This window comes from Talpa europaea (assembly GCF_964194135.1).
Source record: "Talpa europaea genome assembly, chromosome: 7".
NCBI lineage: Eukaryota > Metazoa > Chordata > Mammalia > Eulipotyphla > Talpidae > Talpa > Talpa europaea.
In genome coordinates, this window is record NC_140074.1 from 100,490,053 (window position 1) to 100,505,953 (window position 15,901).

The following is a 15,901-nucleotide window of genomic DNA, read 5'->3' on the forward strand; positions in this document are numbered from 1 at the left end:
AGATAGGCCTGGCCCAGCTCCTTGGCGCCCTGAGTGCATGAAAGCATTAGCTAGGTGGGTTATTGGAGGTGGCACTGGGGTGAGGCCAGAAGGTAATCTAGAGGCTGTGGAAAGGTGATTGAGCTCATCTGGGGTCACCTGAGCGGCCTTTCTCTGTCCCAAGCCAGGGTCCTGCTGGCTATGTCACACCAGTCCATGGAGACTTGGCCCCTTTTTCCTGGATTAACTGTGAGGGAGCTCAATTAGGCAAACCGCTTTCCTCAGCACAGCGCTTGCCTTAAAGAATAACAAGATTAACTTTGTCCTTCTGACTCAGGCACTTATATTCTAATATTCACTAATGGCTTCTTTGGCCCCAAAAGACCTTCTTGGAGCCAGCACAGGGCAGGTGGGTGTCTGGGGGCTGGACCCACGTGGTTGACCTTGGAGCCAGGACCAGCGGCCTGTTTCTCCTGGGCAGGGCCTCGTGAAGCCACTCTGCAGCTGTAGTTGACTGTCCTGCTGCTGTGATCTCGGGCAGGTTCCTTCCCCTCTCTAAATTTCAGATGGCTTGTCTGGGACATGGACTTGGAAATACTTACCCCTGGAGGCCTAGAGAAATGCTTGCTAGCTTCTGCTTTTTGCCTACCACAGCCTTGGGTCTAGGGCTGACTTCTCAAGCCCAGTGAGTGTCCTCTTTGGCAGATACTACTGCTGCCCTGCCTGCTGGAGCCGGGGACCAAGTCTGTAGGGATGTAAGCCCACCCACCCCTGGTGCTGCCACCTGACAGGCATCAGCCTGTCCTGGCTTGTCCAGCTCTGTGGGTGACAGTCACTGGCTGTACTGCAAGATACCATAGGTGCTCTGTGCGGGTCCCTGCTCCCTAGACAGTGGGCAGTCTGGGGATGTGGAGTTGAGGTTGGAAAGAGGGCTGGCACTGAGGGGTTCAGGACTGGGTCTCCCTTCTTCCCCCCTCAAGTGAGCCCCCGAGGCTCCCTGCCTGCACCACTAATGCCCTTTCTGGCCACAGGTCAGGTCTGGGTGTGTTGTTACCCCTTTCCTTTCTCTGCTTGCAAATCTCAGCTAGGATTCTCTTCCACAAAGGGGTCTCTGTCCTCTCAGCCCAGGCCTTTGCTTGCTGCCCACTTGTGCCACTGCTCTGCATTGCCTGACATTTAGGTATGTCCCTCCCCTACCCCTGGGCCTGGGCTGTGGGGGTGTGGTGGCCATCATCCCTGCCACCGACCTGGTCAGTCTTTCCTGCCACCCTCGTGGAGGATCCCCAGGCAGTGGGTGGGGATGGAGAATAGGCGCTCTGGCAGAGAGAAGGGGTGGAGTCCCTGGGCCGAGACCTCAGCCATCTCAGACCACTGAACGGACACTTGCCCAGCAGGCCTCAGGAGTAGTGCAAACACATGTGCTCACAAAACCCTGTGAGCTGCTGTCTGTAGGGCTTTATTAGTGGCAGAGTCCTGTGACAGTCAAGTGTCCCTGAGCCGGGCTTGGCTCCGCTAGCCTCGAAGTCCACCCCAGCATGGCTTCCTCCCGCACAGCCACAGAAGGAGCACATTGCCGATTCACGCCACTCCCTGTCCATGTGTGTGACATACTGGAAAAGCCAAAAAGGAGGGGACAGAAAGCAGGTCAGGGTGCCAGGGTCCAGCTATAAAGGATCGTGGCGATTTCTCAGGGTGGCAGAGGTGGCTTGCATGGCTATATGTTTTAAAACTCACAGGACTCTACACTAAAAACAAAACATTTCTATTGTGTGAGGATTTTTTACTACAATAAACCTGACCTAAATTTTTTTAAAGCCCCCCCTTATAAATTTTTTTTTTTTTTCAGAAAAAAAAAAAAAAGCTGGCTGATTGTACATGCTAAATACTATGATGAAATTGATGGGGTGTCCCACACTGGTCCCGCCTGTGATGCTTCTTATCGAAGCCAGCGTATCCAGACAACTCTCTGGCCATGTACTGCTTTCAAATTTCCTTTCTGAGGCCGGCTGAAGTCCATGTAAATATTGACCAAAGAATGCAGACCTGATTTTGCTCTATATTTGGTAATATTTGAAGAGCCACACTCTCCTTGGCTATTTTTCCAGTGGTTTTTGTACAGGTAGACCTTGTTTTATTTAAAATAAATAAAAAGTGAATCCTAAAAAGCTGAGCAAAAATCAAACAGTATCAGCACGGTAGGAAAGTCCACACATGCAGATGAATCTCAGAGCAAATCTTTTGATAAAGCAATTACCTCTCCCTTTCCTTTTAGGGTTCCTTGTTAGTAAAATTTAAAAATAGATATTTGGTCCACTTAAGTGATGACTGTGGCATTGAGATATGTAACATGCTTGGGACTCTCAGGCCATGTTGTAATAACCCTCCTAGGAGAAGCCATATAGCAAATGGAGTGAGTGACAGAGTTCTAGGCCTTTCTCATGGTGAACTTTCTGGCTTCCTGTGAAGGTGGGGACAGATGGTGTGTCTATAAGCACCCCTCCTCTAACAGCGCGGGACCCCAGCTCTGCACTGGTCCCCTCTCAGACAGGGAGACAGGAGGTTACTCGCAATGGGTCTTGCAGCCTAGCCAACTCCTGCCGAGGGCACTGTCTCTTTCCAGACCCTCTTGAGATGGCAGGTTGGGTACCAGGACAAGGTCCCATCCAAGTCATAGGTATGTGACCACCTCCTGAGTCAACAAAATATTCCCTGGCCCCTGGAAGGCTGGGTGGCAGGAGGGACCTGAACCAGGCCTTGCCCACATCCCAAATTCCCTTCCAAAGTTCAGTGGAGGTGAATCCCTCATGCAGGACCAGGATTTGAACCCAGGTGGTCAGGCCTGCCCACCCGACCTGGTCCAGGGCTGGGGCCCAGCAGAAGTCTTGTCTGCCTCCCTCACGGGCAGAGCCTGTAGGAGCTGAGAGTAACCCGGGCTCCCTTTCTCTTTCTCCTGCTCCATCTTATCTTTCCTTCCACTCTGCCCTTATTTGGAACCTGTGAGGGGAGAGGGGGCCACAAAGGTGGCATTTGGGTTTGTCTTTCAAGCTGCCCCTCTTCTCTCCTGAGAGGGCCCCACACTCCAGCAGTCAGAGTCCACTGCAAGATTTGGGTGGCTTTGTGCTGCCTGAGTGCAGATGCTGCTGAGGCCCTCTTGAGGGGGCATCTTAATGGGGCATGAGAAGCCCAGAAGGTTCCTGGGCAGGGAGAGGGTGGTGTGAACTCCAGGCAGAGAGGAGGATGCTGGGTATTTCAGGCCACTCCACACTGGTATCGTAGCCCGACTCACACCCTGTGGGTCCACATACTCCCTGTGTGTCCTCATCATGTCCTCTGAAGCAGGCATCCAGCTGCACGCCCCCAGGGGGTTGTTGGGAGACTTAAGCCCTGTGTCAGCATTAGCTGCCATCCTGAGAGCCAGGGTTGTTTTTCCTCCAGAGCCTTCACTCCACAGATGAGGAGATTGTGTTCTAGAGGCCACGGTCGGTCACATGGAAACAGAGTGACAGAATTACTGGAACCACAGTCACCCCAGTTATTCAGCAGACACTATCCACAGAAACCCAGGAAAGGGTGTGACCCTCAGATAAGGACCTGAGTCCCACGGTTCAATTAATCCATTTTTTTCTTTTCATGAATCATGCTTTTCACTATGTATCTAAGGAATCATTGCATAACTCAAGGTCAGTAAGATTTTCTAACATGTTTTCCTCTAAGAGTTTTATAGCTCCAAGTTTTATGTTTAGATCTTGCAATATAATCCATTTTGAGTTCGTTTTGGTTTGGGTTATAGATTGAAGTTCACTTTTTGGCAGATGATGTCCAGTGCCATTTGTTGAAAAAACCCACCGGATTGCCTTTGCACTTTTTCACAGTCAGTTGTCCTTACATATGTGGTTTATTTCTAGACTTAGTTCTCTCTATATTAGTACCACGTGGTCCTGATGACTGCTGCTTTATAAAACAGCTGACGATCTGGTTGTGCAAGCCCAAATTTGTTGGTTTGTTTGTTTTTTCAGAGTTTGGGCTGTCTAAGTCTTTTGCATTTCTATATGCATTAAGAGAATCAGTTTGTCAATTTACCAAGTAACAAAGAAACTTTGTTGGGATTTTGTTTGTGTTCAATCTGTAGACCAGTCAGGGGAGAAATGACATCTTAATCATTCTTTCAAGGAATATATCTCTTTCCTAAGCTATCAAATTTACTGGAATAAACTTGTTTGTGTACTTTGTTTATGTATCCCTTTAACATCAACAAAATCTGTAGGAATATCATCTCTTTCATTCTTAATGTCTTTTCCCCCTTGATTAGTATGGGTAAGAAGTTTTATTCATATTCTCAGGCAGGGAACCATCTCTTGGTTTCGCTGATTTTTCACTTTTGTTTATCTGCTTTCTGTTGATTTCTACCCTAAACTTTCTTTTAATTACATGGATTTTATTTTCCCCTTCTTTTATCTAGTTTTTTTTTTTAAGATCTATTTTTATTTATTTATGCATTCAAGAGCTGGGGTATAGGCCAGAGGTGCAGGGGGTAAGAGGACTCACCAGAGACAGAGTGGGGAGCAGAACAGGCAGATCTACTGAAATACACTGCTGAGGGGAGCAGTGGGCGAGACAGGAGAGGTCTGCTGCGCCATGTGGGTTAGCTGCCTGGCTGGGGATTGAACTGGTGCTGCTTATAGTTTCATTGTGCTGAGACTTAATCCCTTGCGCCACCAGGGAGGCCCCCTTAATTTTTGGAGTTTTAGCTATTGCTAAACACAGTTCCAGTCAACATTACAAAACAAAAAGCATTCATAAATGTCTGGCATCTGTCCCTCCCCACACTTGTAGGTGACGGATTGTTTTTTTTTTTTTTTTTTTTAAGATTTTATTTATTATTGTGTAAAAGACTTGGGGTATAGGCCAGAGGTGCGGGAGGGGTTGTGGGTGAGAGGATTCACCAGAGACAGAGTGGGGAGCAGAACAGGAAGATTGACTGAAATACACTGCTGAGGGGAGCAGCGGATGAGTCAGTAGAGGTCTACAGCACCATGTGGGTAGCTCCTTGGCCAGGGATGGAACTCAGGCCATTGAGGTGGGCTGTAGTGGTGATAACCCTGAGACTTAACCCCTAGGCCACCAGGAAAGCCTGACAGTTTTAATTAGTTCCTGGTTTAACCTTCTGTGGTTTCTTTCTAAAAACACGTTAATACCCACTTTTTGCATGACAACAGGGCACATATGCCCCTGCATCTGCCTTTTTACCCATTCTCAAGCTCATCCCATGGAGCAGGTAGAAATCTCCCTCCTTTGCTCCCTGAGGGGCCCTTCTCTAGGGTGGGACTGTCTGCAGCTGATAGACCCCTGGTGGGCGCCATTGTTATGGGCCCTGTTAGAATACTGCCTTCACTCCTGTGCATCCAAACTGTTCTAGGTAGTGTGGGAGCCAGAATGTGAACCCATCTTGTCTACCTGTGAGACTTACCTGTCTACCTGGGCCCTGTCTCCCGCCCTGTGTCTGGTGACACTGAGAATATGCCTGCCTACCCCATCTTCTCTCCTTGCTCTATGGCCATTGACATGGGGTGGATCAAAGCAGCATGGAGAAGCAGGAGACCTTGAACCTCACTATGGCACCACCCCCCAGATGTGACATGAGGTCATGCCACTGTGTGGAGTGCCCGGCAGGGGAGTGACCTCATCATCCAGAAGGAAGGAGAGGGGCTATATCAGTGGTCCTTACTTTGGATCTGTGGGTCCCTTTGAAAAGCTTATGGCGGGCCTCGCTGCTGGCGCAGGGGGTTAAGATGCAACCTGTGAGGCTACCCACAGCCACTGCAGCACGAGTTCAATTCCTTGGCCTGCCAGGGAGCAACCCATATGGTGCAGCAGACCTCTCCTGACTCGCCCGTTGTTCCCCTCAGCAGTGTATTTCAGTCAGTCTGCCTGTTCTGTTCCCCACTGTGTCTCTGGTGATCCTCTCACCCCCACACCTCTGGTCTGTACCCCAGTTCTTGTATGCATAAAAAATAAATCTTAAAAAAAAAAAATCTGGGCCTCCCCTGGTGGCGCAGCGGTTGAGCGCTGGGCTGCAAAGCTGCCCACAGCCTCTACAGTGCCAGTTCGATCCCCGGCTACCAGCGAGGGTCCCACATGGTGCGACAGACCTCTCCCGCTGTGCCCCCTGCTCCCCTCAACAGTGTATTTTGTCAGTCTGTTCTGTTCCCCACTCTGGCTCTGATTAATTCTTTAACCCTCCCGCGCTTCTGACTGTACCCAGTGCTTGTATAAATAAATAAATAAATAAATAAATAAATAAATAAATAAATAAATAAATCTTTAAAAAAAAAAATAGCTTATGGCAACTCTGGCTTTTCCTCACAAAAGTTACTTGGCCCTCTGCATCAGTGTGGGATGGTCATGAACCATGTAACATGCCCAGTCCCCAGGTTGAGGGCCTGTGCTGAGATTGTGTGGGCCTGACTTGGCCGAGGAATTCAGAACTCCTGTAGCTGCAGCTGGGCCCTGAGTGGACTTGGAGTAGCACATGGAGAGGGAGGGAGGCAGCGTTGGGTGAGCATCAGGCGCTGGCCAGGGAGGGGAGGAACTGACAGCTGAGCGGCCTGGCGTCCAGTATGAGCCAGGGTCTGTCTTCCCTCCCGGGATGCTGCTTCGCAATAGACTTTCTTCATGTGCTTCGCTGTGCCCTGTCGGCCAGCAGCCAGACCATTATGCCTCTCAACTTCCACCTATAAAAACAACTCCCACTAGATAAAAACAACCATGGCCACACCACCTAAATGTCTGTGGAGCTCAACATGCTCCATGCATCTTCTGTGTGGCGACTCCTCACAGCTACTCTCCGAGATAGTGCAGATTCTCCTCCCAGTTGTACCACATATGTGTATAGTATTAGCCCCATTTTATGCATCAGGAAGCTGAGAGAAAGGGGAAAAATAATCCACCTAAAGACCCACAATAGTCTCATTGTCCAGATTTTTCACAGCAAACCGTATGCCTGGCGTTTAAGGTGAAAGCTCTGAATATTGAATTTTGGATCAAATATTTTTAAAATGCTGTGCAGTTGATCAAAGCACATCTTGGGCTGCCAGTTATGAATCTGTGAGAGTCCAAGGATGCAGCCCCTAGGCATGCCAAGAGTAGAGCCAGGAAAGAGCCAGAAAGAGGTGTAGGCCTCATCAAAAACTGCAGGGGCTCACCTCCGAGGACAGACGGCAGGACTGCCCCCCTCGAAGGACAGCACCATCTGTGTGGCCCCTTCCTGTATCTTCGGGACCCAGAAGTGATAAGACGGCAGTGCCTGCTCTTGGGCCAGGCTTCCAGGGAGAGCTGGGCATTCTCCACCACCCCAGAGGAGGCTGGAGCAGATGTATTTATCCCTGCACCCTGGGAGGTGGATGGGCCTAGTGTAGGGGAGGGTTGGGTGAGTTCCCTCCATGTTGGGATTATGGAAATCTAGAAGAGAAGCAAATCCAGGAGCACTTGACAGCATAGCTACCGTCATTCCGCCTCCAACCGTGCCCTGTAGCCCCGAGTGCACGCAGTCCTCAGGTCGGCGATGTGCGTCATCCCACACCCGCTCTGGCGGCTAGCCCCTGGAGGTCACCCTCAGCTGCCTGCTTCCGGCCTCATAATAGGATGAAGTGTGCAGCTGGGCACCCGAAGCCGGGAAGGTGAGCTGCCAGGCAGGGAGGGATATTAACCTCAGATCCAGCGGGGCCACTGGCTGCTGATTTATTGATTGTCTAGAAATAACAGCCTGATCTGGTACCGGCCAACCAGCGGGCAGGTAGTAGTTAGTCACTTGTCTGCTTTTCCTCTCCCTTTCCCGTACAGTCTGGTTTTGGGCCTTGCTGCCTTTGTTACTAGATTGCTCTGAAAGTGCACTTGTCTCCCTGCTGTGTTCCCTGGGCAGCTGTGGGCGGGCTGTCTGGGAGGCTGAGGGTGGCAGAATGGTCCCAGAAGGGCCGTGGTGGAAAGACATCTCACTGGCCATAGCACAGCAGCGGCCATGCCGGGAGTCCGGAGACCCCAGCCCAGGCTTGTTAGTTAGAGAATGGGCTTCCCTCCTGGCCACCCCAGGAGGGAAGTGTGCTTTGACTGTAGAAGCAGGGGGTTTAGGGGGAGGCACGTGTACTCTGGGCTGGGGTTCTTGGATGCCTACATAGGCCTCGTAAAAGTGGGAAAGACTCCCCTTTGCAGGGGGGACCAGGACTCTTGGAGTACCATGTGGGGAGACTCCCAGGGCTGTCCCTAGAATTCAGAAGAGACTGGATTTTTAAAATTCAGGTTTTTTGAGGTGCAATATAAATGTAACAAAGTGCACATATTTTAAGTGTACAGTTCCATGAATCTTGACAAATGCATCTGCCCCTGTAGCTACCATCCAGATCAAGAACAGGGCGCTTCCTTCCCTAGCACACCCTCTCCTGCCCCTCCTATGCTGTCTCTCCTCCCCGACACAGCCCTGGCCCTTCAGACCCTAGCTCTGACTGTGTCTGTGTAGATGGGCTCTGCCTGTTTTGGAGCTTCATGTGAGTAGAATCAGACAGAAGGCACTCTTCGATGTCTGCATAACGTGGGTGGTGACTGTCCCTTTGCACAGGGTGTAGCATCTGTGGTGTCCATGGCCCACCCAGGCATACCTGACAGCAGGTGGTGGTTTCTAACAGACTTCAACACTGTTTGAAAGCATGATCCCTTCAACCAGTAAAAACAATATCCGTGGCCTTAAAGCTATATTTTAAGCACACTAGGAACAAGGCATGACAAAGGTGGCTGGATCGAGAAACAGCTGGGCTAATGAGGAAGGTGGAAAGAGAGTCTCCAGGGACAGAAGGATCACTGGGTCAGGAGCCTTTGTTCTGCTTCCTTTCTGACTGTGACCCACCAATCAGTTCTAAGGCTTTCTCAAATGCCAGAGGGGCTAAATCGCCTCACCCCAGGCTTGTTTTGAGGATTCAGTAAGCTCAAGTGAAAGCACTTGAAATTGTGAAATGCCAAATACTGTAGTCATTGTGATTCTTATTGTTACTGTCTAGAAATCTCTGGGTTTTCAGACAGTGTTGACCCCTGTGTTCCCCTAGCCTCCCTTTGCTAGGTTTCATGTTTGACCCCATGCTGTGTCCTCTGGGTAAGGCTCGTTTCTGTCTTTTCTGATGGGCAGTTCTTCTGGAAGGGCCTCTCTTTACCTGTTGGTGTGGCTGCTTGGAGGGTGACTGTGTCTTCTTCATGGGTGTTCTCCAGAAGGAACCCTGTGCAGACCACACATCATGTACTGAAGTCTGACAACCCCAGGAACCTTCCCAATCTAGTGCAGACATGCCTGGCCACATGGCCACACTGCTCCCAGGGCAGCGGTGGGCACACAGACAGAACCTTAACTCTGCATTGCCCTGGTAGATGCTGTGCACCCTGAGGGCAGATATGGCAGTGATCTCTACTTCAGAATATTAGGCACACTCAGCCAGATGCCATACATACACCCTAGCCCTTGGAGGTCGGGGGGTTTGAGAGGAGATTGGGTTGAATGCTACAGGCAAGACAGAGTAGTCCAACAACTTAAAAAGCTCTTGTCCATCAAAGGACATTGTGAGAAAAGTGAAAAGACAACTGACAGAATGGGAGAAATTATTTGTAAATCATCAATCTGATAAAGACCTTGTACCCAGAGTATATAAAGAGCTCATACAACTCAACAACAAAAAGACAGTCCAATAAAAAATGTGCAAAAGACCTGTGCAGACTTCTCTCCAAAGAAGATAAAAAAAAACCAGCAACTGGCGTGGGAAGAGGGAAATTCAAATCAAAGCCACCCTGACCTGCCACTTAACCCCCATCAGAATGGCCAGTCTTTATTTTTTTTTAAGATTTATTTATTTATTTATACAAGAACCGGGGTACCGGCCAGATGTGCGGGAGGGTGAGAGGATTCACCAGAGACAGAGCGGGGACCAGAACAGGCAGACTGACGAAATACACTGCTGAGGGGAGCAGTGGGCGAGACAGAAGAGGTCTGCCACGCCATATGGGACCCTCGCCGACCGGCCGGGATCAAACCGGCGCTGCAGAGGCTGCAGACAACTTCACAGCACTGCGCTCAACAACCTGCGCCACCAGGGGAGACCCAGATCAGTCTTTAAAAAGGGAAAACAACAAGTGTTGATGAGGACGTGGAAGGGCTGGAGCGCTTATACACTGCTACAAGGATGTGAAATGGGGCAGCCACCATGGAAAAGTCTGGCAGTTCTTCAAAAAGGTAATGCATGACCTAGCACTTCCACTCCTAGATATGCACCCAAGAGAAACGGAGACGGGTCTACACAAACACTCGCACGTTACAGCATTATCCATAATAGTCCAATGGTGGGAACAATCCAAATGGCCAACTGCTGAATGAGTAAACAGAATAGAGTGTTTTCCTACAGTGGGATGTTATCAGTCATAAAAAGGAATGAAGTACTGACACGTGCTACACTGTGGATGAACCTTAAAAGGAACCAGTCAAAGGTCACACTGTATGATTCTGTTTATAAGAAACTTCCAGAAGAGGCAAATCCATGGAGTAGATTAGTGAGTGGTTGCCAGGGGCTGGGAGGAGGCTGGAGAGTGATGCTAATGGTATGGGGTTTCTATGTGGGATGATGGAAATGTTCTGAAATTAGACCATGGTGACATTTGCACAACTAAAAACCACTTTGAATTTCATCTCCAAAAAGTTACTTAAGAACATGAAGTAACCATGAGGAGTTTGAGTCAGAGGCCCCAGGCCCTTTGTGCCACTGGGTGTTGGGACCCCCTGGTGCTTTCACAGCACCAACACCAGCCTGCCTGCCTCTCTTCAGCCCTTTGGGCACACCCCTTCCTCTTTCTGAGCTGGGATGGAGCTTCCCACGGGGTCAACAGAGGCCGTCTGCCCAGAGCCGGACAAAGGGCTTGTTTACCTTCCAGGAGAACTGGTGCCAACAGCAGAGTTGTGATTGAGGGGAAGGCCCAGATGCCACCTGACTCACCTCTCCTTCCTGTAAACTTCAGCCTGTACCCCTCCATCCCCAGCCTGTTACTGCCCTAAGCCACGAGAACAGGCTTGGAGACATCTCTGCCTTAGGGGAGAGTCAGAGAGTCGGTGGCCTGGGGCCAAATCATTGGTGGACCTGGAGCTGCTAATCACTCTAAACAGCAACTGATTAATTGCTGGGAAAGGCAGGTCCATTTGGGAAGTCAGTTGGGGTTGCAGACAAGATCATTGCTGAGGCCATAATAGAGACAGTGGTCCTTCTAGCCTGTGGGATTTATAGCCGTCCCAGAACTGCAGCATGACGGACAGGAGTGGGCCTGCGAGCCCTCCATTCATAGGCCTGTATCCATTTATAAGGCTGTGTATGAGTGGAGTTGGCCAGACTCCCATTCATCTCCTCTGCTGTGTCCCCAGCTGCCTACTTGCCTTTCCAGCCCCTCTTCCCCCCATCTCTCCTCCCACCCTGCTCAGTCTCCAGTGTGTTTCTGTGGAGACCAGCAGAGGCTGGAGGGGCATTTGTTAGAGCTGTCTGTTCACTTTGCTCCACTGTTGGTGTTGGTGGTTGATTCTAGATGTAATTAGCTTAAAAAAATAATATTCTGTGACTAAAAATGAAAAGCTCAAAAGTCTGTGCCTTGGGGAACCCTAGGGCAGCCGAGTCTGGGTGAGGATTCAGATAACCTCTTCCTGGCTTGCCAGTGGCTGCCCTGTGAGTGCCCTCAGGGTGCAGTTGGGCTCTGGGCCCAGGCTGCAGGGTCGCCCTCCTCCTTTGTGTTGGAATGTGTATGATGGGGCTCTAGACCAGGAGGAAGGTCCTGAAGTTCATCAGGGTCCTGCTGCTCCTTCTTGATGCACTTGGGATATGTTTGGTTGAAAGACTGTTTCCAGAAGGAACTTGTCTGTCCCGATAGAACTGAGAATGTTTGGAAATCCCTGCGGTGCTAGACATAGAGCTGTTCCCGTGTGGAATTCCTTCTACTCAGAATTGAGGGCTTCAGAGTCTTGGACACAGACTTGGACCTTGGATACCTGCTCCCCCACCTCCTCCTTTGCCCTGGATTCTTCCCAACAAACTTCTGACGTTTCCTCCTCCTCTCTTTCCCACTGTTTAGGTTGCAAGATGGGAACACAAAACTCGCAAGATGAGCAAGGCCTTTGGATCCCCTTACCTGGCTTGCTATGCCCTTGGTGGTGCCATTTTGCTGTTGAACATTCTGCGTTCGCATTGGTAAGTCCTCCAGACCCATATCCACAGCACCTGAGGTGGAGGGATAGCCACTGCAGGCAGTGTTGGGGTCCATTAAGATGTGGGGCACGTTGTATCCAAACACATAGGGCACTGTGCATTTCAGGGCTCCTGTCACGGCAAGCTACCCCTCACTCCTCTGGGCAATGAGCTTCTGTCAGCAGAGGAGTCCTAGTGACTTGGGAAGGGGTCAGTGCCTGTGTCTTGGGCACAGGGGAGTGCATGAGGCTGGGTGGTCCTCAGGCTCACATCCCCACACCCAATGTATGGAGGGAGCCATGCAGGAACCTCAGACACAGGCTGGTGTCAGCAAGCTGCTCGTCCACCTTGGGGCTTGGGAAATGTTACCTTCCATCGAAGAAAGCCCAGGTCAGCCATACTTGTTCTAGAAGCACCACCCTCAGGATCCTGGAGTGATCTCTGCTGCCCAGACCCAAGGGAGGTGAGAGAAGGAGGGTGAGAGAAGGAGGGTGAGGACTTGAGGAGGAGAGTGGGGTCCAGTCCCCAGACATGGCTGTCCCTGAGCTTTGTCTCACCACCTCAGTTCTGTGAGCGGGCAGCACACCAGCTCCACTGAATGTAACCCATGCAGTGCTTTTAAAAATGACAGCTGGCACCCGAGTCTCCTCATCTCTCTTTTGGACCAATGAGGAGCTCGGGTGGCCCACACCTGCATGTGGGAGCCACCCTTGGGGGGCCGGTGGCAGCTGCTCCTTTGGCACTGCCCTCCCCATGGCCTACATCATGCCTGAGTCCTATCTCTGGCATGTGGGACGTGGCCAGGGTGGGCATGGGTGGTGACTTGGCCCTCATACTCATACCCTGAGGATAGCTTGCCCAGCTTTCCACTCTGAGTCAGGACCCTTGCTACCCACCCTTGCCACCTTCCCACCATCAAGACAGTGTGATTAAGAGGTACCTGCCCAAGCCAGCCCTCCCTACTGGATGGATCTTTGCTGGAGCTTTGCTTCTTGGCCCTTCAGGCTGCTGTTCTCTCCTTCCTCCTCTCCAGACCAGGGTGGATGTCTCAGGTCCTTGGCCCTGACCATGGGGTGGGGGCCCGTGGCAGCTGCCCTGATTGAATGACATGAAGACACTTCTCCCGAGAGCCCTTGTGCACTACACACGGGGGCAAGGGGCTTGGCTCACGGCCTTGCTGTCTCAAGTCCCTTAGCACAGCTGAGGAAAGTGAGCCTTGGCAGGAAGCAATGATTTGGGATTTGTTTAAAGTTTTAGAACTCAGAGAGCCTGATGTGGGCAGGGGATTAGCCAGCATCAGACTGGGCAGAGGCTAGGGGAAAAAAGATTTACTCCATTCATAGTGCTGGTGCGCACCGCCCGGGGCTGAGCTATTGGGAGCAGGAAGTCTAGACTATGTGAAATGCTCCTCGTTCTTACAGTGGAGGGGGATTCCAGGCTGCTGTCAGCAGGGGGTCACTCAGTAGCCCATCTGAGCCTAAAACTGGGTGGAGAGACCCAGGTGCCCCCACTGCAGGTGGGAGTCTGCTTCTCCACAAGCCCTGTTCTAGTTTACCTCCTAGAGTCCCCCCAGGAGTGAGTGGAAAGGGCAGAAGGCTGGAGAGATCTCACCCCTCAACCCTGATGGAGCTGGGATCACTAGCACCTGCACACAGTCAGGAAAGGACTCAAGCTGCACAGCCCTCAGCCCATTTTTAGGCCAGGCCAGGTGTCCACAAGTGGCAGCTGGTGCCCCAAGTCATGGCCACTGCCAAGCATCAGGTGTGGGCTCCTATCCAGGGTCTCCCATAGTCACAATGTTCCTTTAAGGCTGGGTATTGGAGCCCATTTTCATTGTGTGGTGGAGCCAGGGGGCTAGCTGCATCTCAGCACCGACTCCTAACTCTCCTGCGGGTCCAGTGTCTGCCCGCTCCCTTGGCCGGCTACCTCGGAGGGATCCTTGACTGTTTCCTCCCAGCTCAGTCCAGCAGCGCAGCCTGGATCCATACCTGGAATCCACCCGTGGATCTACTCTGCAATCTATACCTGGGACCACCCCTTTCTCCTCCTCTCCCTGGACCCCTAGCAGTGTTCACACGCTGCACGGCACTCGGGGACCACGGAAGGAGCGTACAAGAGGGGGAGTGGGAAAGCGGGAGCAGTGACTCATATCCCAAACCTGAGGGCCTTTCTCAGTGTTCTTTCAAAACAGTTATTAGAAGGGTCCCGTTTTGCAAAATCAAAAATAAATGAAAATACTACAGGTTGTTAGTCATTAAAACTAGATTTGTTCCCCAAGAACAAAGACAAAATTGAGAGGTCTAAAAGTTAGACCTCCAGAGTCTAAAAGTTAGACTTTTACTAACGCCCCCACCTTAGCTTCCCATTTCAGGAAGAGTGACACCTAGATTCCTTACTTACCTTCAAGGGCCATTTCGGCCCCATCATCTCCCCCGGCCCCATGGCAGGCCCTCCGCCCAGACCCCTTCCCACCCTTCTTGGGCTTCTCCTTGTGTGATGGTTCTGCGTCCATAATGCCTCCTAGAGCGCCCTCCCTGACTACAGCACGCACAGAGGTGGGGCGACCAGCAGAGCCCTTAACACCAGGCTCATCCTGCTGTTGCTCCTAACTCGAGACCCACCTTCCTCAGACTGTGACCCGCAGGAGAGTTGGATCATGTCTGTTCTGCTGGCCAGCTTATCCCCGGAGCTGGAGGCCCTGCCTGGCTCGGGGGCCATCAGGGAGCACTCAGGCTAAATGCAGAGTGGAAGGAGCCTGCCCTGGGAATGTGGGAGCCCCATTCGAACCCAGCTGACCCCTGATAGAAGGAGGTCATCAGATGACTGGGAGGCTCTACTGGTCTCTGTAAACACTGGCCAGTGCTCCAGAGCGTAAACAAATCCCTGGCTTCTCCCCCACCTCTTCCTCCTGCCAGGTTCTCCTTGGGGGCAGTGGCCACATGGGGCGCTGTGCCTGTCCTGCCCACCGTGGTCTCCTAGTATTAGTGTTCCTAGTTGACCAGCCCAGGAGGGCACATGCTGTAGCCCTGACTTCTGGTTCACATGACAGGCAGGTACCCCTCCTCAAGGAGCTTCGGCACCCCGCCCCTATAAGAGGATGCAGATTGGATGGGGCAGGGTGCGCCCCTTGCTGCTGCTCAGGGGGTGAGCTGCCCTGGAAGTCCTCCAGCCCAGCGGCACCCTCTCCTTGGCTGAAACAGTTTACAGATTTAAACCGATCCCCTTGGAGAGAAGAGTACTGGGGAGGGGTGGCATGGGGAAGCGACATGAATGCCCTCCCTCTCTCTGCCTGTTTGTCCCCCTCCCCTGGGACCTTCCTTATCTGTTTCTTGATGCCCTTTGGGAAACGGTCCTTGGCACGGGGAGGGGGCTGTTGTGGAGCCACGTGGGGACACACCATTCTCCTAGCCCGTTGCTTCCAGCCCCTGTCACTGACCTGCAGCCAGGGGTGCCCCTGCCTAGATCCCTGCTCCAGTTTCTGACTGGCATGTGACCTGGGCCAAAGAGGACCCCTATGAAATGGGGCGGGGGCTGCACACAGCCCCAGTAAACCTTCAGTGACCCAGCCTGGGTGGGACTTAAAGCTGGGGTAGGGTCAGGGTTGGGGTGGGGTGGCAGCTGGGAGGATGGGTTGATAAGGCAGTGGGGTCAGACAGCATCTGTGATGTCGTAAGAAA

At 51.7% G+C, this 15,901-nt stretch overlaps 1 protein-coding gene across 2 annotated transcripts in view; it reads left to right on the top strand.

Moving 5' to 3' along the window:
- Window positions 1-15,901, top strand: part of PEMT (phosphatidylethanolamine N-methyltransferase) — a gene marked incomplete at its 5' end in the record, with an annotated part of 55,565 nt that overhangs the window by 23,537 nt on the left and 16,127 nt on the right. For both annotated transcript variants that reach the window (XM_084236173.1, XM_084236174.1), the window contains one exon: window positions 12,112-12,227. In XM_084236173.1, the coding sequence (XP_084092299.1) occupies window positions 12,112-12,227 (116 nt within the window). The remainder of the gene's footprint in view (window positions 1-12,111; window positions 12,228-15,901) is intronic.